This window comes from Megalobrama amblycephala, linkage group LG9 (genome assembly GCF_018812025.1).
Source record: "Megalobrama amblycephala isolate DHTTF-2021 linkage group LG9, ASM1881202v1, whole genome shotgun sequence".
Lineage (NCBI taxonomy): Eukaryota > Metazoa > Chordata > Actinopteri > Cypriniformes > Xenocyprididae > Megalobrama > Megalobrama amblycephala.
This window is the reverse complement of record NC_063052.1, coordinates 12,119,369-12,143,963: the sequence shown is the minus strand read 5'-3', so window position 1 is coordinate 12,143,963 and position 24,595 is coordinate 12,119,369. Positions and strand designations below refer to the sequence as shown.

The window sequence follows — 24,595 nt, the reverse complement described above, 5'->3', positions numbered from 1 at the left end:
CCCCAAAACGCCATTGTTGTGCAAATGAACAGGCAAAACGCATAAAAAGTTGAAAATGGTGTCTTGTAAACAGCCCCTTAGTTCCCAGGATTTATTCATTAGTTCCCTCTTTTTAGGTAAATCGTGGCCACGTTGTACTAATTTATTCCCACAAATTATTAATTCATTGCCTTGTTTTAGGGGCCATTTATACGACACTGTTTTCAACTATAAACGGAAAACATTATGTTTTGGCCATTCATTTACCTGACAACCGTGTTTTTGGGGCCTGAAAATCTTTCAAACATTTGAAAACGGGATTCAAAGTGCAAGTTTTTGAAAACGATACCGTTATCATTCCCGTGACTTCATGCGCATGCATATTACGTGTTCAGAATAGGTGCGTAGTGCTTATTTACAAAGTGACATCGCCAACTACTGGCCTGGCAGCATAATAGAGTTTTTCACGGATCTGTGTGAACGGGGATTATTTTGATAATGTTGTTGTCTGTATGTGAAAAACGCAAAAGAAAAACTTTTCTGTTTTTAGGACGTCATTGTCGTGTACACGTACCCTTAGTTAAATTGAAGCCAAACGAACGAAACGAAATAGTAGCTACAACATTGCCACGATTTAACTAAAATGAGAGAACAAATTAAAAACAAGTCTTAACATCCTATATTTTTCTCCTCAGGTAAATGTATCTTGTTTTAAGGATGATATATTTTTACTGTACATAGAGCCTGTCTAAGAAGACGTGTAGAGTTGTGGTTGAGGGTCGTATTTCCTTTTGATCAATGAGGCAAGAAGCAAAGAATGATCGGGCAGTTTTCTTAATGTGACTCTTAGACATTTAGAATGGCAGCAAGCATTTCAACACAGCTGAATGATAGCAGGCATTAGTCTCTGTGACCTAGACTGAGATAAAGAGAAGTTTTGCGAGGTAGGTCTTGGCAGCGAGGAAGAGGAGGTCAATCTTGTCCAGATTATGCTGGAGGTGAAGTCACTCGTTTCATACCACTTAACCATAGATGAGTTTCGATTCCATCGGCAGGGTATAACATGATTACAGAAACACTGAATGCTTTCAGTCAGATGGCTATTGTGTTTAGATCAATAAAAGCAATATTTTACAGTCAACTCTATATGTCACTACGTCCATTTGAAAAGTAACCACACAAACGTATTCTTGTTCTATGTTTTTATTTGGTTTCAGGCGCCCTGGAATTTGAACAAATTAGGAAAAGCAGAGATCAGAGACTGTGCTATTACAATAGTCACCTTAATTAAGAGAGAGTTCAGCAATGGAATCTTGGAGCATTTTAAAGACATTCCCATTGGTAGCTAGGTAATGGCAGACATCATTATCTCTCCAGACAGGAAAGGAATTCATCGAAGCCCATTCTTGAGAATTCAATCACACTATATATATAATGATGCAATACTGGAAGGAGCGTGAAGTAAATTGAAGGATCTTGACATTTTGTAAACTGGTAACGACCTATGTGCCAATTAGAGAAATGCTGTAGAAACATGATAAATGTGTGTTTATGAACTCATCTCTGGCATATTAATTTCATTCTGCAAACAGATTGATTCAGAGGCTGCATCTGTATATTAAGCCATTAACAATCTGCTGTAGAACATATGCAAAAAAACAACCATGGTTAATTTCTATTGTGCATTCATCGCTTGGTCCCTCTGTTTATGGTGGCTCTGTTATTGTCCATTCACTGGACACCAATCTCTGTCTTTAATCTTTTTGGTTGGAGACATCACAGTCTCAAAGCGTTTAAAGCTTTTGTGTTTTCAGGTTCAAATAACTCAAAAGAAAATACATGTTAAAGCATTGTTTTTCCTCGTTGGTTCTAGCCCTCAAACTCTAGTACTATTTTTTTTTCTCTTTTTTTCTAACCATTGGGTCATAATCCAAACAGATGGCTGATTCACTCTCTTAGGGGTGAATTCAGGGTGATTGGGACATATTTTGCCATTGAGATGACTTGGAAAAGTGTCCCAATCAAGCTGAATTCACCCTATGTGTGCTATTTTGCTGTTTGAAATGTTTATAAAGGTGCATTTGGTATCTGCACATTAACATAAGGGTGATTTACCCAAATTGAAGTGTAGAATATATAGGCAAATAGACATTGTGAATCCCAAATCGCATCTTTGCCGACCTGCTGCTTTTGACCCACTGATTTTTTAGATTCCTAACAAACACTTTCACATTCTCCTTTGTCAGCTACAGAGAAATGAAAAATGAAAACAGGCGTTTATCAAAATGGACGTATAAAAAAGCAATAACAATAATTAAAATATTAATAATAATAATAATAATAACATTACAAAAATGGACATCTTTCCAAACCAAGGTAGGTACCATGACAACTTTGTGAAAGAGAGTAGAAAAAAAGTTCTACAAAAAGAACCAAATATTGTTTAAAATATGAGTAATCTAATGTTTCCCACTATATGAATCACGCTATACAGCTACGAATCTAAAATCCTCCCATTTTTCTTTCTCGAAACATTTCAGTTCTTTCAAATTCAACATAAGGATGGGAGTTTTAGTCTATGGAAGGGCTGTTTTGAACTGCAGTGATTGTGGGTAAACGTTTCACACTCATTGTGTTCAAAATGTCAACCTGAAGTAGAGTAGAGCGTCTTTAGGAAAGCAATTTTAAAGGATGATATTCTTGGTTAGATCATCACAGAACGTCATTTGCTTTCTTGATACGTATCAGTGAAAAAGACAAGTTCTTTGGTTCCATTCATATGTTACTGTATAGACATAGTTCCCTTGACTCTTTTTGATAGTGTATCTTTGACCTCTACTGACCTCAGGTTTGACCTACGGTTAAGGCCCGTTCACACCAAGAACGATAACTATAAAGATAACAATAAAGATATATAAATATAAAAGGATAGCACTGTCCACACCATAAGATAACGATATAGAGAAACGATATTGTTGGAATGACTTTCAGAACGATTTTTTTCCTGATGTTGAACGATAAAAACGAACAGCCAATCAGAATCCATTCTAATTTAAGCGCTCACGTATTTAAAATGGTTGATGACAAGTTAACTGCCGATGTCCAGAAAAAGCCACAATTTTTTGACAAGTCAAACCCCTCTTTTCAAGGATACTTTAAAGAAAATGGATATGTGGAAAACAATCGGTCATACCCTCGGAATAAACGGTGAGAAGTATTAACGATGAGATCATTATGCCAGGCTAGCAAACAGTGTAACGTAAAAAATGACCTCAGGTATCCAGCGCTAGTTTCAACAACATTGTCTTGCTTCCTTTGAAGTTGAAAAAGTCTAGGCGTTGTTTTTATTTCACTATATTGAGTTTGTCAGCTAAATTTACTGATAGATCAGATCGATTACACTAGCTATTCACTCGAAACAGCATACTGAGGACATCTGCTGGTTAAAGCCGTGTAAATGCAACAAGAATAGCAAAAACACTTTGAAACCGCAGCGCGTGAGCTTAGAATAAACGGACCGTTATCGTTCGTCGGTGTGGACGCAAATATAGTTATCGTTATGATTATCTTTATAGTTATAGTTCTTGGTGTGAACAGGCCTTTAGCCAATCACAAAACACACATTTACATACATATACCGTACACTCTCGTATGTTCCTGTGCTTAGGTTATGAACAAAATATAAAGGTTACAAATGTAAAATATGAAAGAGGTATTTGGCATTATCATTCTACTATTTGGCAAGTTCAACTCTATTATCATAAAGAGGACACAAATGTTCCTTCTCTTATATCAACATATAAAATCTCCTTGAAAATATATCCCATTTTCATTTGGTTATTAATTCAGTGTTAAAAGGTTTTCAAACAAAAATCCGACAGTTCAATGTCAAAAGAGGGAAGATGTGAAATTTGACTATTAAAGCGTGTTATTCACTTTTAAAAATGAAGGTTCTTTATTGACCTCGATGGTTCCGTGAAGAAGTTTTAACATCCAAAGAATCTTTCCATTCCACTAAAGGTTCTTTATAGTAGAAAAAGGTTCTTTAGATTATTAAAAAGTTCTTCATATTAAGAAAATAATGTTTTTTTAAGAAGGTTCTTTGAGGAACCAAAAAAACCCCTTTTTTAAGAGTGTTGTTGCAGATATTTGTGTGAATAGGTTTGTTATTAATAAAGTACATTTTATCGCAGCTTCCCCTTTTAACATGAACTGTAAAAGCCTCAACACAATGGCTTAGGAAATGAGTATAAAGACAAATGAAAACCTTAAAAATTGTACATCTTTGGATATCATAAAGCTTGGTTTTCATATCAAAAACATTTTTGGATAATCTGCTGCCATGCCTGTTCGTTTGGGGGAAGAGAGAGAATGCGTCGGTTTCTCAGTAAACCCAAAATCAACCATCATCTCGCAGCTCCTTCAAGTTCCCATGGCAACCGATTTGGCATCTGGAGAAAAGACCAGTTGGTTTGGCTGAAAAGAAACACTTTGGATAAACATCCATATTCCTTGGTGGGAAGCAAAGTAGCCTAAGCTTTTGGTTAAACGGAAAAGGTATCCACATGGAAAGGCCCAAAAATATCCTCAAGGGTCCACACTTTCCATGCAAACTTCATATCGCATTCTCCGAACAAAACGAATCCCTCTCTCTTCCTGCTCTTTCATCATTTTCTTTGGAGTTTAGCAGCATCAGAGAGGAATCCTTCGGGATGGCTTGACAGGATCCAAATCATCATATCCAAAACGTACGATGCACTTAGAAAGAATCGCATCAAAGGTGTTTTTGAAGTAATGGTTGTGTACACATCTCTGGACGATGATGAGGTAGGGAGGGGTTCCCAGACAGCTTTTGTCTGCTAAGGCAATATTTGGAGCAGCCAAGGTCACACTCTCCATGGCAGTCGACCAGATGGGCACCTGAATACAGGTTCTGGAGGCAGATGGCACAGGCACTGGCAGTGGGAAGAGTAGCGGGTATCTGGACATTTTTTGGCTGAGGTAGGCGTGCTTTATCAGCAGGGACTAATGTTAGCCCAAAATAACATTCTGAGGTAGCTATCTTTGGAGGTATACAGCTTTTGGTGGGTGTTACGAAAGATAGGAAAGCGGGAAAGCTGGGAAGAATCCATCACCTTTATGGTTCCTCTGGGGTAGCCTGCCTCGAGGCATGTACGGTGAAACATATAACAATCAATTTATTTGAACTCGCACAACCACAAGCGAAGGCAAAAGCAAGGCCACGTTATTAATCTTGGTATATATCCGAGCTAAGGCTAACAAATGGAACAAACCTCTGTTCCCTGTAATCAACTGAGAATATAGCTTGTTTTGTAAATCATGTAGTTCGCTGAATCTTACGTAAGAGTTTGAAGAGAAATATCGTTTGGTCTTTATATCCGGCATCAGTTCGGACACAACGTTAGGCTACGTTTTATTACCAAAGGACGCATTGCAAAAGGAAGTTTTGGTTTTAGCAGAAAGCCCTTTGGTAATAAAATATAAAGTTGTTTTGGTATCACGTTTTGTTTTGTTTTGCTTCCATTGTGTATTTAGGCTCAGAAAGAGTGCCGTAAAACTATATGTAACTTAGCATGCATTAAAAACCGTGTAAAGTATTTCCTAAGGCTATCATTTGGTGTTCTTGTGCAGATCTTAAAAGAGTCATGCTTTGGTTTCTGAAGGGAGGAAGCAAAGAAACAAATGGGACAGGCTAACTTAAACCAGCAAAACTCTATACGCATTTTTGTAGTTAATTTACACCCTTTAACACTAGCAGCAGTTTAGGTGACAGCCAGGGCAAGGTAAATATGGATTAAAGGGGACTTTGGTGGACAGGCTAGGCAGAGGAACCACAAAGAGTGAGATCACTGAGGCTAGTGCTAGCCAGTGCCCGTGCCTGAGCCTGGCAGACTGGACGAGTGCTGCTCGATAAGAACCTGGCATTGGGTCTGGCGATCTATATTAGGACCCTGAAAAAGAGAAAACTGCGATTAGTATGATAAGCTTCACTAGGAGATTTCCATAGCTTTAGCATCTCAGTGAGTGCAATGCAAAGTATTGTTACTGATGATATAAACTCTGTTAGCAGACAAGAAAAGGTGGAAAAGTGTTTTGGCAGTAAAACAACATTTCCTGCCGAGGAAGCTGGTGAGTCACAAGCTGTAAAAATAGACAATCTGCTAAAGACGGCTTTTTCTCAGTTATAATGCAATGCGAAGCTAGACCACAGATGATAGTCTTACCTGAGGAACTAACTCAATGCCTTGAGCAGGCCGTGTTACTCCCTCTTTTGGGATGCCGTTGCTCTGAGAATGGTGCCCTCCATCTTCGCCCTGTGGCACAGACCAGCTGTCCTGAGTCCCTTTCCTACAGAGGAAACTGAGACAAAAGAGATTAAATGCATTTATTGAACTTATATATATCAAAGTCTTTATATAATGTATTTATTACATTTATATATACAGTAGTGCTCAAAAGTGATGGGAAAATTGACATCTTCACCCTTTATTGAAATATTAAGAAATTGTGTTACACTTTATTTTAAGGCGTCCGTGTTACAGTGTAATTACATTATAAATTGTACATTTAAGTACTGAGTAATAAAAATTAACTACATGTACTTATTATATTGTTAAGGCAAGGATGAGGGTTTGGTTAAGGGTTAATTCCATGTAATTATGCATAATGTATAGTTATTACTATAGTAACTACATGTAACATGTGTAACAATGACACTGTAAAATAAAGTGTTACCAAAAGATTTTGTAAGTATATTTATGCCAAACATGCCAAATTGCGCGGACATAATTTTTGGCCAGGCACATGCAAAAACAAGAGAGAACCAACAAAATATTAATAACTGATTATGTTGTAGTCAATGTATGCTTTTTACTGTGAGCTTTTTGTTTTTCTATGCATTTTTTGTAGCTGTAGTTTGCCTTTTTTTGCCAAATCATTTTGGCAAATAAACACCTTAACCAAGTTTAGTGTTTTGTTCTTCCCTCATATTTAAAATATTTAAAAAAAATAAATAAAATAAAATAAAATATTTTGATGGTTTAATCAAATTTGTAGGGTCATTAAAAACAAATATCCCCTCCGGACATCACTTTTGGCCACTACTATATATATATATATATATATATATATATATATATATATATATATTAGATTTTCTATATATTATATATTAGATATATTATATATTAGATTTATATATATATTTATATATATAGAACAGCTTCATCTTGGCCAGTGCTTCGAGGATTTGCCGCTGGCTCTTATAGTGGTTAAACATGAGATAGAATTCATTTTGGGTATATAAAACGGTCAATCTTTGGTCTTATTAATCTATAACTTGTTACTGAGCAAATCGAATTGGGCTATGTTAAATTTAATAATTTAATATTAAGGCTATATTTAACTTGCATCTGGTTTGACTGAATTGGCTATTTGTTGTTAATTTTGTGAAGTGAATTAATATGAAAATATTTGTAAAATTTGTAGTTTCATGACAGCATCTAACCAAAAGCTCCATTACCTGCGCCGATATCCGAACATGAGGAAGAGCACGCAGAAAATGATGCAGGCCATGCCAATGTGGATGCCAACCACAATACTGCTGATCGAGCTCTCCACACCCCTGCAGTTACAGTGAGTTTCCTCTCCTGAACCAAAGAACATGATCATTATACAGTGCACTTAAAAATAAAGAGCATATTTAAGTGTGCCAATTTAGCAAATGCTGATTTACCCGCTCTGGTTTTAGCACTTGTTCCGTCCTCAGCCAGTGACACGAGTTTCTTTGAACAGTCACTCTCTCCATTGCCATTGTAGGCCACCAGTTTGACTTCATACACAGAGCCGGGGTCTATGGGGGAAAACGGAAGCGGTCAGTATCGCACACACTGCAAATCAATCAAAGATACTCATGCATTCGCCTCACATACACAATCTAAGATATACATTGAGCTGGCTTTGTTGGCTTTGCAGTCACAGTAGAACTATTGATCAGCTGAGTCATGGGGATTGAGGTCTGCTGTAAAACCTACTGCCTATTATGCTCTTTCTTTTACTTTGGCGATTTTCTTTGTACGTGATGTAAGATCTGCTTTCAAGTCCTTTCTGAGTTCTCGGAAATTCACACTTTTGTCACGTAATAATACTAGGAAATATTCTTGGAGGAGTGTTTGTTCTCTAGGACTCATGATATTGAGCGAGGGAACATTTCAATGGTCTTAATGGCTTCTTCAGTGGTGCTGTAACAGGTCATTTAGACTGAATTGTGAGAGAGTATTCAGTATAAATCATCAAAATAAGCAGGGGTAGATGGAAACTGATGGCTTTTTGTGCCGATTATGTGGGGAAAAGTATTTCATTGTACTAAAGTACAGATGACAATAAAACTCTTGACTTGAACCCTTAAAAAGAAGGCTATTTATACGCTTAAAACAGGGATTTTCATACATTTTGATGCCAAATAACCCCAAATGTGGTGATCCAAAAAATATAAAGGTAGTTATATATTTTCAGTTATTAAAAAAAATGTACACTGTGTGAGGAAAAGGTGTATTATAAAGATTTTTTTTTTTAAATTAAATAATTGGCTTTTGTATTTTTATCGTACTGAAGCTAAAGCAAATTATTATTAAATTATAATTTTAATAATTACGGAAGAGGATTAGGGCCAAGCAATAATAATAAAATAAAATCTCGAGATTAAAGTTGTTAAATTTCCAAAAAAAACGTGTTAAATTTCAAGAAAAAAGTCGAGATAAAATGTTGAGAATAAACTCGTTAAATTATGAGAAAAAACTCGTTAAATTTCGAGAAAAAAGTCAAGATAAAATGTTGAGAATAAAGTCATTAAATTACAAGAAAAAAGTCGTTAGATCATGAGAACAAATTTGTTAAATTATGAGAAAAAAAGTCGTTAAATTTTGAGAAAAAAAGTCGAGATAAAATGTTGAGAATAAAGTCATTAAATTAACGTAATTTAATTTAATGACTTTTTTCTCGTAATTTAATGACTTTATTCTCAACATTTTATTTTGACTTTTTTCTCGAAATTTAACGAGTTGTTTCTCGAAATTTAACAACTTTAATCTTGAGATGGTTTTATTTTTTTATTATTACTTGGCCCTAATCCTCTTCCGTAAATAAATTAATATTATATTAAATTATTATTTTTTAACTATTACAATACATTTATTATTATTATTATTATTATTAATAATAACTATTTTATTTATATTAAAATTGCATCTTTTTCTCCCCACTATTAGAGTAATGTTAGATGTGTAAAGCTCAAAAACACTTTCAGATTTTGTATTTCACTTTTCACACTAAATATAATTGAGAAACAGTTTCAAGTTTTACTTTGACAGCCTTAAAACACATTTTGTTATAAATAGAATTCTCAAATATTCTGCGGACTCCAAGAGCCCTGTTGTGGCTCCCAAATTGAAAAGCTCTGACTTGAGATATATTTAAAATGCATTAATTTAATTGCATTTGATAACAAAATAGCAAAGCATATAGCACCTACAAAAATATATCGCATCTATTGTTGCATCATATAGTTTATACAAACAAGAAACCCGTTATCCCTCACCGAGACGAGAGAAGGTGTGAGCGTTAACATGGCATGGCAGCTGAATCGGCCCCTGGATCTCTCCGTGGGGGACCCTGCGGTATGACAGTCGGAAACCCTCCGTTTTCCCAGGCTTACTGGGCAGCTCCCATAGGACCTGGACTGCTGTGCTGTTTATTGCTTTGGTGAAAAATGTAGGTGGACTGGGCACTAGATGAAGAAAAACCATTATAATGAGCTCAGAAGAATAAGGAACACTGTCAAAGTTCATTCTGTTGAAGCAAAACACATAAGGTGGGTGTGCAAAAAGAAGCCATATAATGAATGAAACAGATGCTCGAACATCTGTGACAAAACAGATCTGATCAGAGGGAAAGGACATGGGTGCGGAGCTAAAAATGCTGACGTGGCTCAGAGAAGAGACAGCCGGGGAGAGAGAGCGAGAGTTTGAAATTGTAGTGACCTAAGCAAAACATGAACCAAACAGCATACAGTGTGTGATCTGTATGTAGCTACATACCGCCCCCTAGTGTTGTGGAAACAACAGTGCTGGACCGTTCACTGGCACCCAGAGGAGAGTAGGCCTTCAGGTAGATGGAGTAGGTGGTCGCAGGTTCAAGGTTTGTGAGGTCATGCTGAAATGTTGTCTTACTCACGGCCTCCTGTAGCTCTTTACTCTCAGGCTCTGAAAACAAAAGTGCACTGATTATTGAGTGCATCAGCCACTGGTACACTGTAAGAAATTCTCATCATTTTTAACTGTAAAAAACTGTAAAAATGCGATGGTAAAAAACTGTTAATTGGTTAACAGTGAGTTCACTTACGATATATAGTGAATAACTGTAATAAATCTAACAGGACATTTCATGTAATTTTATAGTAAAATACTGTTAATTTTACAGTTTTTGGAAGTGAAAAACAACAAGCCATCTTATAATTTACAGTGACAACATGTACATAGACATTCCTAGAATTTCCTGTGACAAGTTATAATGTTTCTTTTTGTTATTAGTTATGTACGCTAGGATCCTATATTACAACTTATGTGGTCAAATGAAAGTTTATTGCATTATTTTGGTGTCATGTTTTACCATGATGGTGTTTTGTGTTGTTTTGTTCACCTTCTATATAGTAATATTTACCTCAGCTGCTTGTGTCATGATAAACTTTGATTCATCATGAATCTTTTCATTACCAACTGTTTTTTTGGTGGTTTTCAGTGTATTAGTGCTTCAGTAGGATGGTATATTAACATTATCAGTTAATAAAATATTTTTTTTTTACTGTACATTTTTTAATCCATAAAACCTAAAATGTTTCTACCATCCCTGCTGAAAAAATCAATAGAAATGAATTTGTAATGGTTTTAATGGTTACAAAGGGAATGGTAATGGTATTTTAATGGGAACTGTAATGGCTCCAGTGGGTCTCTTTTTTATTTATTGCATGTTTTGGCATGATAGACCACTAAACCTTAATGGAATATGGCCCAAAACACTACTGGTCACGGTTGCCAGGTCTGTGTAATAAAACGCCAATTTAAAATAGCCCAAAACAAGTCCAATGACCCTATCCAAATATCAAAACTTATGGAAGCTTGTTTCCGCCACTAAATAAAAAAATTAAAAAGGTAATTGTGACTTTTTATCTTGCAATTGCAAGTTTTTATCACGCAATTCTGACTTTATATCTCACAACTCTTACTTTATATCTCACAATTCTGACTTTATAACACAATTCTGACTTTATATCTCGCAATTCTGACTTTATATCACACAATTCTGACTTTATAACTCAATTCTGACTTTATAACACAATTCTGACTTTATATCTCACAATTCTGACTTTATAACACAATTCTGACTTTATAACACAATTATGACTTTATATCTCACAATTCTGACTTTATATCTCACAATTCTGACTTTATAACACAATTCTGACTTTATATCTCGCAATTCTGACTTTATATCTCACAATTCTGACTTTATATCTCACAATTCTGACTTTATAACACAATTCTGACTTTATAACACAATTCTGACTTTATAACACAATTCTGACTTTATATCTCACAATTCTGACTTTATAACACAATTCTGACTTTATATCTTGCAATTCTGACTTTATATCACACAATTCTGACTTTATAACTCAATTCTGACTTTATAACACAATTCTGACTTTATAACTCAATTCTGACTTTATAACACAATTCTGACTTTATATCTCACAATTCTGACTTTATAACACAATTCTGACTTTATAACTCGCAATTCTGACTTTATAACTCACAATTCTGACTTTATATCTCACAATTCTGACTTTATAACACAATTCTGACTTTATAACACAATTATGACTTTATATCTCACAATTCTGACTTTATATCTCACAATTCTGACTTTATAACACAATTCTGACTTTATATCTCGCAATTCTGACTTTATATCTCACAATTCTGACTTTATATCTCACAATTCTGACTTTATAACACAATTCTGACTTTATAACACAATTCTGACTTTATATCTCACAATTCTGACTTTATATCTCACAATTCTGACTTTATAACACAATTCTGACTTTATATCTCACAATTCTGACTTTATATCTCACAATTCTGACTTTATAACACAATTCTGACTTTATAACACAATTCTGACTTTATAACTCAATTCTGACTTTATAACACAATTCTGACTTTATATCTCACAATTCTGACTTTATAACACAATTCTGACTTTATAACTCGCAATTCTGACTTTATAACTCACAATTCTGACTTTATATCTCACAATTCTGACTTTATAACACAATTCTGACTTTATAACACAATTATGACTTTATATCTCACAATTCTGACTTTATATCTCACAATTCTGACTTTATAACACAATTCTGACTTTATATCTCGCAATTCTGACTATATCTCACAATTCTGACTTTATATCTCACAATTCTGACTTTATAACACAATTCTGACTTTATAACACAATTCTGACTTTATATCTCACAATTCTGACTTTATAACACAATTCTGACTTTATATCTCACAATTCTGACTTTATATCTCACAATTCTGACTTTATAACACAATTCTGACTTTATAACTCGCAATTCTGACTTTATATCTCACAATTCTGACTTTATATCTCGCAATTCTGACTTTATATCTCGCAATTCTGACTTTATATCTCGCAATTCTGACTTTATAACACAAGTCTGACTTTATATCTCGCAATTCTGACTTTATAACTCGCAATTCTGACTTTATAACACAATTCTGACTTTATATCTCACAATTCTGACTTTATATCTCACAATTCTGACTTTATAACACAATTCTGACTTTATATCTCACAATTCTGACTTTATATCTCACAAATCTGACTTTATAACTCAATTCTGACTTTATAACACAATTCTGACTTTATAACACAATTCTGACTTTATAACTCAATTCTGACTTTATAACACAATTCTGACTTTATATCTCGCAATTCTGACTTTATAACACAATTCTGACTTTATAACTCGCAATTCTGACTTTATAACTCGCAATTCTGACTTTATAACACAAATCTGACTTTATATCTCACAATTCTGACTTTATAACTCGCAATTCTGACTTTATAACACAATTCTGACTTTATATCTCACAATTCTGACTTTATAACACAATTCTGACTTTATAACACAATTCTGACTTTATATCTCACAATTCTGACTTTATATCTCACAATTCTGACTTTATAACACAATTCTGACTTTATATCTCACAATTCTGACTTTATATCTCGCAATTCTGACTTTATAACACAATTCTGACTTTATATCTCACAATTCTGACTTTATATCTCACAATTCTGACTTTATAACACAATTCTGACTTTATATCTCACAATTCTGACTTTATAACACAATTCTGACTTTATATCTCACAATTCTGACTTTATAACACAATTCTGACTTTATAACACAATTCTGACTTTATATCTCACAATTCTGACTTTATAACACAATTCTGACTTTATAACACAATTCTGACTTTATATCTCACAATTCTGACTTTATATCTCACAATTCTGACTTTATAACACAATTCTGACTTTATATCTCACAATTCTGACTTTATAACACAATTCTGACTTTATATCTCACAATTCTGACTTTATAACACAATTCTGACTTTATAACACAATTCTGACTTTATATCTCGCAATTCTGACTTTATTTCTCGCAATTCTGACTTTATAACACAATTCTGACTTTATATCTGACTTTATATCTCGCAATTCTGACTTTATAACACAATTCTGACTTTATATCTCGCAATTCTGACTTTATAACACAATTCTGACTTTATATCTCACAATTCTGACTTTATATCTCACACAATTCACAATCTGACTTTATAATTTGCAATTCTGACTTTATATCTCACAATTCTGACTATATCTCGCAATTCTGACTTTATATCACAATTCTGACTTTATATCTCACAATTCTGACTTTATAACACAATTCTGACTTTATATCTCATAATTCTGACTTTATAACACAATTCTGACTTTATATCTCACAATTCTAACTTTATAACACAATTCTGACTTTATAACTTGTAATTCTGACTTTATATCTCACAATTCTAACTTTATAACTCGCAATTCTGACTTTATAACACAATTCTGACTTTATATCTCACAATTCTGACTTTATATCTCACAATTCTGACTTTATAACACAATTCTGACTTTATATCTCACAATTCTGACTTTATAACACAATTCTGACTTTATAACTCGCAATTCTGACTTTATATCTCACAATTCTGACTTTATATCTCGCAATTCTGACTTTATAACACAATTCTGACTTTATATCTCACAATTCTGACTTTATATCTCACAATTCTGACTTTATAACACAATTCTGACTTTATATCTCACAATTCTGACTTTATAACACAATTCTGACTTTATAACTCGCAATTCTGACTTTATATCTCGCAATTCTGACTTTATATCTCGCAATTCTGACTTTATATCTCGCAATTCTGACTTTATAACTCGCAATTCTGACTTTATATCTCGCAATTCTGACTTTATAACACAATTCTGACTTTATATCTCGCAATTCTGACTTTATAACTCACAATTCTGACTTTATAACACAATTCTGACTTTATATCTCGCAATTCTGACTTTATAACACAATTCTGACTTTATATCTCGCAATTCTGACTTTATAACACAATTCTGACTTTATATCTCGCAATTCTGACTTTATAACTCACAATTCTGACTTTATAACAATTCTGACTTTATATCTTACAATATTGACTTTATATCTTACAATATTGACTTTATATCTTACAGTATTGACTTTATATCTCACAATTCTGACTTTATATCTTACAATATTGACTTTATATCTTACAATATTGACTTTATATCTTACAATATTGACTTTATAACTCGCAATTCTGACTTTATATCTTACAATATTGACTTTATATCTTACAATATTGACTTTATAACTCGCAATTCTGACTTTATTTCTTACAATATTGACTTTATATCTTACAATATTGACTTTATATCTCACAATATTGACTTTATTACTCGCAATTTGGAGAAAAAAGTGAGATATAAACTCGCAATTGCGAGAAAACTGTCAGAATTGTGAGATAAAAAGTCGCAATTACCTTTTTTATTTTTTATTTCATGGTGGAAACAAGCCTCCATAAAAACTCAACATACCCCACTGCCATACGTAAAATACATATTTTACAGTCATACACAATTATACACAATTTCAACTTGAAAATCACTAGTAGTAATCATAAACTTGTCTGTTTTCATAAATGAGCTCAAAGCCCCTAGCCTGGTAATACCAGACTCTGCTACTTCACTTTGTTTCGTAGACAGAGTCTGGAATGGCATAATAGAGAAGTGTTTTCTCTCTCGCTAGGGGGCGCTTGTCTGAAGTTTAAAATCATTGGTTACCCGTAAGCCAATCAGATACGTTTAGTTATGACGTATGTTATGCGCCTGTACAGCCGCATCGAAGCACAGACATCAAACTCAAATCTGTTTAAAGATTTAAAGACTTAAAATGTTTATCAAACACTCTTCTTGCTCTGGCTTCAGTTTGAAAAAGAGTTGAATGTTCTCCATAACAGAGCGAATTGCATCCCATGTCTCGTTTCCCATTTCCGCGGTCGTTTCGGTTTTCGATTTCTCTAACCTACAATGTAAAACTCGGCGCTTAGCATCTACGTCACGGCTCTCAGCCCGCCCTCTGTTCGTTGATTGGCCCGGCTGTTTCCAGACCGGTGGCAAACAGAAAGCTCTGACGCTGTATCAGACTGAGTACAGAAGCTAAATGAAATTGAGCGGAAGTAGGAAGTCTGACGTAGTCAGGCTACAAAGCCCCCTCCCTCACAGTTTTATCATTGGTAGAATGTAAAATATTTCAATACATGCATTTCAGTCAATTATATTTTATGCAAATAAGCCAAGTTTACAAGTAGCCCAATTCCATGGGAAAACTTGGCAACACTGCTGGACACCATCAGGTAATGGTTTTAATGGTTAACAGTTGATGGTTTGTAATGGTATTTGTAGAGGAAACCATTAGAACTTCTGTGATGGTTTCTATTGTTTTTTTCAGCAGAGGTATTTTTTTAAAGTTACAGCTGCCAGTTTTTTTTCTCCATACATTTCACATATTATATAGAGAGCAAAATGCATTCAGTTCAGAAAAATCGAAGGCTCGAGGGTCTGTCCAAATAAACTTACATCACCCACTTGAAAAAGTTGTACCCACTTCAAAATAGCCCCAAAGGGCAGTGCCTAGGGAAGGTTGCAAGTGTATGTCTAGAAGTGGAGATAAAAGCAGGCCAGAACTCCAGAGGCACTTACCGCCATACTTGCGGATGTGCAGCACGTATCCAATTATCCCGTCTGTGATTTCGGCCGGCGGCTGGGTCCAGGAGAGCTGCAGGGTGGTTTTAGATAGAGCCGTGGCTTTCAGGCCCTGAGGGGAATCGGGCAGCTCTTTGGCCAGGGACACAGCCAGTCGAGCACTGGCCTGGTTAGTGCCAGCAGAGTTTTCAGCGATGCACTGGTATATGGCCTCATCCTCTGATGTGATGCGAGTCACGGCCAGGGTGCTAAAAGCATTAAAAATCATTAAAAAAAAAAAAAACTATACTGTGAATGTATTGCAAGATGTTGTAACCTTGTTAACATTCACAGAGTTTGGATGACAGAATCTAAAACAGGTGAACACTGACATCTAGTGGAGAGAAGATGGTAATGCCTCCAGACATATAAAAAAATACAAAAAATCTAAAGAGGTGTCTACACATATAAGCAGAAACTATTTAGATTTAGATTATTAAAAAAAAAAAAGATTAAAAAACTTTTGGTAATTTTTTGTTTACAGTTTTAGGCCTATGTATTTCTGAATGTGTATTTCAGCAGTAAGTTTGTGTATTCCTGTTGATATTTGTGAGTTTCCTGTGTGTACCTGTTATTGTTAGTGAGTTTCACATTGTCACCAGGCGTGAGTATCTTTCCATTCTTCAGCCATATGATGTGAGGTTCAGGAACACCCTGAGCCACACATGTGAACACAGCACTGCCCCCTGCTGGCTTAGACACAGACTGCGGCCACTGAATGAACTCTGGAGGAGCTGGGGAAAGAGAGTGAAAAGGGTTAATATAGTTCACTTAAACTAAAGCCATTACTTAAAATAAAATACATGCTAAATGAATTAAAATATTACAAAACTTGAACTTTATGACTTTATGTCAGCTAGCTGCCAAGGAAACATTTCTCATTTTCACTTAGTTTAATTTGATGTACTAAAATAACTAAAACTAAACTGAAATAAAACAAATAAAAACTATAGACACACACACACACACACACACACACACACACACACACACACACACACACACACACATACATTATATATATATATATATACACATTACCTATATATATATGTATATATATATATATATATATATATATATATATATATATAAAAAAAGAAACCTAAAAATTACAAAAAAAAGCCCCAACAAAAAAACTAAAATTTCACAACAACAAAAAATGAACATGGAAAATATAAAAATTAAAACTATAATAGTATCTCAACTAAAATAAAATACAAAAAACAAGAAGACATTTTTTTATTTAACCAATTTAATCATGTAATTGGTGACACTTTACAATAAGGTCCATGAGTTAATGTTAACATTAACAATGATCAATTTTTTTTTTTTTTTTTTACAGTATTTATTAATCTTTGATAATGTTAGTTAATAAAAATACAACAGTTCATGTTAGTTCAGGTGCAGTAAATAATATGAACACAAACAAAATTTAACTTTAATAATTCATAATAATAATAATAATTTAATAACATTAAGATTAATAAATGCTATTAAAGTATTTTTCACTAATATAGTTAACAAATGTTACCAAATGAACCTTATTGTAAAGTGTTACTGTCATATCAAAACAAACAATTGAATAATATGAATAGTTTTAAAATGTGTAAAATGTTTTGATCTCTGAAAATAAAAATTAAATTTCTGTTATGAATATGAAAATTAATGCAGCACAGACAGTATGATACAGAAACACAGCTCATATAAGAAGCAGAGATACATTTGTTTAACATCAAGACATTAATATTTTACCAGCTATATGGCCCTTATAAAACGCACTAAATTCAACAATCAGATCTTGAACTTAAACTCTAGTTTTTATAACTGCTCTCTCTCTTCATAAATGAGCCTGCAGCCCGTCGTCTGGCTCAGCCGCACAGATGCAGGTTCATCGTTCCGCTTGACACCTCTTCAGTGTCCGCACAATGGCCATGCATATATGTAGAGCTCTCCAGACCCCAGGACCATGCATCTCATTGATCTACTGACACAACCAAACACCCCCAAACGAGCCCCTTCTCCCTGGGAAGAGGGTCCGAAGTGGTCTGTGGAGGTGTGGAAGGTCATAGGTCAAAGGGAGCCCTATTTCAATAGAGAGCTATTAATCAGGCACCGATCTTTAAAACAGCACAGCTCCCCCCTTCAATTGAGGTCAAAATTTTTAAAACCGTTGGACAAAAATATAGATTTGGCAGATCAATATGAGCTGCAGAGAAGCTGTTTAATTTGGTTTCACAGCTGATTGTTGTTTTTCATCATTGTGCCCTGGATAATATCTCTAAAGAGAATTAAAAATGAAGTTTTTTTTTGTTTTTTGTTTTTTAAATCTAATTCAGAATCAATTGATAATGAAAGTCAGTCACTTAAATTGTAAAAAAAATGAATAAATTTAGAGCAAATGGATACTTTTTGAGAAATATACATTAGATGAATTACTTTTTTCATATAACTCTCCCTTCCTTTTTATTAATTTTATAATTTTTATATTTTTTATATTATTTATCATTATTATTATTATTAGTAGTAGTAGTAGTAGTAGAAGCATTTTTTATTTAAATAATTATTATTTATTATTAAATTTATTATTATTATTTATTATTCTAATATACTCTCTCTCTCTCTCTATATATATATTATTATTATTATTATTTTTATTTATTTATTTATGTATAATATTATATTATATATATATTTATTTTTTTATTTTTTTATTTATAATATTATATTACACACACATATATATATATATATATATATATATATATATATATATATATATATATATATATATATATATATATATATATATATGTATATTAAAAAATATATGCAAACTATATATATATATATATATGCAATAGTATCTAATTATGTAATTGTTGGTTATTGTTTGGTGGTGGGTATTATAATAAAAAATGAAATAAAAAAAGAAAGTAGAAGAACAAAAAGTCAACAATTACTGGGAAAAAAAAAAAATGTCTTTATAAAAGAAATGTCTATTTGTATAATGTAAATGATTTGAATGGAAATACATAATAAAGTATAAAAAAAAAACAAATTATAAAAAAAAATACATTTATAAATAAAAATAGTATATTGGTATCACAATATTCCTGAATGAGTTTTTTTTTTTTTTAAATGGACACAAAAAAAGACTGAAAATGTATATAACCTAAGGGTTAATATATCATGACAAGACATCAAGTACCACTATAAAAACACAAAATTCATCATATGGGTCCTCGCAGGCCTGAAATGAAAAATGCAGCCTTTAAAAACACTTCACTGGGTTCTGCTTAGACATTAGGGTCAAAGTGAAAAGTGGGAGGGGCTGGAGGGGTGTGTGTATAATGAAACTATAGCAGGGCACAATAGGACAGAGGTCACTTCAGACCTCCAGACGCAATCTGAATGAACGGCGGTCACACACACACACAGTGTGTGCATGAGGAGGGGGTGTCATTCATCAGCCACGTCATTGTGGTTCTCTTCTCTCCCAAGAAGCACTTCATACTTGAACCTGAGTAGAACTGCTGATGAATAGACATCCTTGAATAGAAATGTTTTAAACTGAGGGTCTTGAGAGGGAGACGATACATGCTGCATCTGTCTGGCTGATATACACAACTGGACAAATGTTTGGAATAAAGAATAGTCTCTTATGATCACCGAGACTGAATTTATTTGACTAAAAATACAGCAATATATTACAATTTAAAAATAACTGTTTTCTATTTGAATATATTGTAAAATATAATTTATTCCTGTGATCAAAGCTGAATTTTCAGCATCATTACTCCAGTCTTCAGTGTCACATGATCCTTCAGAAATCATTCTAATATGCTGATTTTCTGCTCAGATATTATCAATGACTGGTGCTCAAATATTATCATCAATGTTGAAAACAGCTTTTGCTGCTTAATATTTTTGTTGAAACTGTGATACTTTTGATCACTTTAATGCATCCTTGGTGAATAAAAGTATTAATGTCTTCTTCTTTTTTTAATCTATCTATCTTACCCCAAACTTTTGAATTGTACTGTATTAGTTTCCAGCAGCAAAAACTGTTTTCATAATAATAAGAAATGTTTCTTGAGCACCAAATCAGCATATTAGAATGATTTCTGAGGAAAACAGAAAAGGATATTTTAAATTGTAATAATATTTGAAATATTATTGTTTTTACTGCATTTCTTATCATATGCAGCCTTGATAAGCATAAGAGATTTATTTCACAAACGTTTGACGTGTAAAGTGTATAATTATACTATAGTGTCTTTCATCAACTGAGATTTGATATTAGCCCTATTTCCAAAAATAATAGGAAATCAGAGCTTATTTGCATCATGTTATAATAAACATGGTTGACTGTGGCATTAAACTTAATCTTTCAGAAAAATGTTTTCACATTATAACACGTGTAGTCAAAAGGAATAATCAAACCCGCTCTGGTACTATTTACGTCATACTAAAGCATTTATATGGCATCTTAAAAAGACAAATTAGTATTTTAGTCTGACTGAAATCAAACTTTAATTACATGAGTGAAAGTCAGCCATAAACAGAGCACACGCATACATAAAACACATGCACATGTCGATCTGTGACTGATTACGATGGATTTATAATTTCATGACATATGCAATTTCCCTTGCCTGCAAAGAGGAAGCAATCAGAGTACAATTAAATAACAGCATCAGCTTTTGGGGGACTGTTTTTCCCTCTGCTACTAACTAACCAGCTGTGTCTTTACAACCAGAGTCAACTGACAGCATCACTGTCCAATCCATCTCATGTATTGATCAGTTATTCTTTTAGCAGGGTCTCAGATCCTGACCTTGAATATGATCAGGTGGCTATTCCTCATTCATTTCTGTTGTGTGACACCCCTTAAAGGATTAGTTCACTTCAGAATTAAAATTTCCTGATAATTTACTCACCCCCATGTCATCCAAGATGTCTTTCTTTCTTCAGTCGAAAAAGAAATGAAGGTTTTTGAGGAAAATTTGTGGTTAAAAAGTATATAATGTTTCTTTTTTTAGAAAATGACCAATCGTTTCGATAGATAAGACCCTTATTCCTTGTCTGGGATCGTGTACAGTCCTTTGAAGCTGCACTAAAATTGCAATTTGGACCTTTAACCCATTGGTCCCTGTTGAAGTCCACTATATGGAGAAAAATCCTGGAATGCTTTTCTCAAAGACCTTAATTTCTTTTCAACTGAAGAAAGAAAGACATAAACATCTTGATGACATGGAGGTGAGTAAATTATAAGGACATTTTAATTCTGAAGTGAACTAATCCTTTAATATTGTTGAAAAACATGGCTGACTCTTGATGCATAATACTTTCATATGCATAACAAAACTTGACTGAACTGGTTCTTGAAAGCAATCACTGGATATCAAGCGACATGTAATGATATCAGAAGAATTTTAATGCCTTCAGCTGATCCAGTCATTTTCTCATATTAAAAAACAACCCAGGGTGAAGATAAAGGAAGGGGTTCCCTCGACACAAAGATGTTATACTGTCATAGTCCCTCTCTTGAACTTCGTCACCCGCTGCCTGACCACCAGCTGGGACGAGAACAACTGCCCTCATGATGCTATGGAAACTGTGGGGGGAGGATCAAGAAGGACCATCACCCTTCCTCATTTGAGGACCATCCATTCTGCTTGCCCCTCCCTCACTGCTTCATCACCTGTCTGTCAGAGGAGACTCCACCCCCTCCACTGGCTAAAAGAGCTTCCTAGGCCAATGTCAAAGGTGAGAAATGAGAGGGCAGAGGTGAGAGGGGATACCTCGCCCCTCCCAAAACATACACATGCACACTAGGAAAACTGCTCTTTGCCTGTCTATCTAACCTTTTGTTCTCTATTGTCCACATCCTGGCTCGGCATCTGTCCCAACCTTCACGGCTGTGTGAAAGTGCAGACCTCACTTCCACAATAACCTAACATAAATGGACCTCTCAGCTTTGAACTTGACTAGGATGTGCTGGTTTTCCCTTTGTGACTGGCAGACAGACTGATAGAAGTTATCAAATGTGTTCACAGAACAGGACTAAAATATCCATATTCCCCTTTCCGCTTCGTCTATTGAATTTCTATACTTGTCCATCAAGTTAAAATACTTTAAAACTGCTTTTTAAATGATTTTACATTTAAAAACAACTGAAATTGTAGCACTTCAGAATAAGGTTCAATTCATTGACATTAGTTACTGCATTAGATGTCATAAACTAACATTTAACAATTCTGTAGGAGCATTTATTAATCAGGGTTAATTTTAATTTCTAAATATAAAAAGTTTGGGATCAGTGAGATATTTTTAATGTTTTTGAAAGATGTCTCTTATGTTACCAAGGTTGCAATTATTTGATCAAACTTACAGTAAAACACTAATATGGTGAAATATTATATTTAAAATGTTTTCTATTTGAATGCATTTTAAAATGTAATTTATTCCTGTGATGGTAAAGCTGAATTTTCAGCATCATTACTCCAGTCTTCAGTGTCACATGATCCTTCAGAAATCATTCTAATATGATTCTCAAGAAACATTTAATGTTATCAATGTTGAAAACAGTTGTGGAAACATGATACATATTTTTTCTATAGAAAGTTCCAAAGAACAGCATTTATCTGAAATAGAATTTTTTTGTAAATTTTTTGCCAATTTTGATCAATTTAATGCATCTTTGCTGAATAAAAGTATTAATATCTTTAAAACAAGAAATAATAAAATCTTAATGACCCCAAGCTTTAGGACAGTAGTGAATACTAATACATTTTATCAATTCAAGTTGTATAAATGAACATAATTCATGTTTATTCATAATACATTAACTAAATAATGAACAATAATGCAGTATATTAACAATTATTGTTCATTGTCAGTTGCGTTAATGTTAACAAATTGAACCTAAGTGTTGTTAATAAAGCATTCTTAAGCAATTCCTTGGTAGGGAATTTCATTTCTGCGACTCGTTACTCTAAATTTCACTTTGCATTACTGATCTGACTTACTTCATGAGGGTTTTTGGTTTCCATTTTGGAGAAATAACCTAACCTAATCTCTTTGTTCCCATCTTACACAAAAAGTGGATCAATAAATGAATCAATACATTCAAGATTACCTCCCCCAAATGGCTTCACTGCCAATTCTGTTGTAAAAGACTGATAGGGGTGACTATTGATTGATCAGGCTTAAGCTGGACATTTGGGACACAGATAGAGAAAGCACACCTGGGTGCAATTCCAACAACATTTTAACAAATGAACAGATGCAGAAAGCTAAAGGACAAGAGGATAATCTACATTATCCCAGCAGGATTTTATATACAGCAGATATGCAGTGTGCTTTGATTTTGTTTTTCTGTCTCCTGGCTATCACTTTTATGTTCAAATGAATCTTAGATGCTTAGATGGTCACAGCTACTGACTGTGTGATATTAAATATGACTTTTGCACTCCACCCTCTCATGGATGATTTACCCATTTGTTCTCATGTTGTTTTTGTCCTAAAGCCCCCCAGCGTGCAGCTACTTTGAAGATAGCCAATGAGAGGAGCATATATATATACCTCAGGGATATATGATCAGGTTGAATGTACGGACAGTAGCAGGGTGATGGATGAGCTTTGTCATTGGGGTGTTGAAGGGGGGATATCTCCTAACAGCTGACTTCATTACCCAAGCTATTCCTCTCAAGCCCAGCTGGACAGGACCAGCAGGCCATAATTACCATAATGGTAGTCAGAGTCCCACACCATCAGACCCAGAGCAGAGTGAGAAAAAAAAGGGAGGGCCTGAATATTGACTGACCAGTGAGCTTCCAAGGGTCATGTTCAAAGCCAATTCTACTGGTCCTCATAGTCTTTGTGAAATATACCCCCATATACACACACATCTACAAAGAAACATGCACAAAGGATAATAGGCTTTCTATGTTGTGCTCAGTGAAGTGTGCAAATAATAAAATGACTGTAATAGTGGCACTGTGTGAACTTGTGTCACAACAAATCAGGATTAAGCGGTGTGGTG

General features: G+C 33.9%; 1 protein-coding gene across 1 annotated transcript in view; it reads right to left on the bottom strand.

The window, feature by feature from the left end:
* Positions 1–1,086: 1,086 nt before the first annotated feature.
* Positions 1,087–24,595, bottom strand: part of si:ch211-57n23.4 (immunoglobulin superfamily DCC subclass member 3) — a 37,231-nt gene continuing 13,722 nt past the window's right edge. Inside the window, exons 7-14 of the mRNA XM_048201604.1 lie at positions 17,114–17,279; positions 16,504–16,754; positions 10,095–10,259; positions 9,596–9,784; positions 7,736–7,852; positions 7,523–7,649; positions 6,225–6,360; positions 1,087–5,951 (exon numbers count right to left, since the gene is read on the bottom strand). Coding sequence (XP_048057561.1) covers positions 5,862–5,951; positions 6,225–6,360; positions 7,523–7,649; positions 7,736–7,852; positions 9,596–9,784; positions 10,095–10,259; positions 16,504–16,754; positions 17,114–17,279 — 1,241 coding nt within the window. The 3' untranslated portion in view covers positions 1,087–5,861. The remainder of the gene's footprint in view (positions 5,952–6,224; positions 6,361–7,522; positions 7,650–7,735; positions 7,853–9,595; positions 9,785–10,094; positions 10,260–16,503; positions 16,755–17,113; positions 17,280–24,595) is intronic.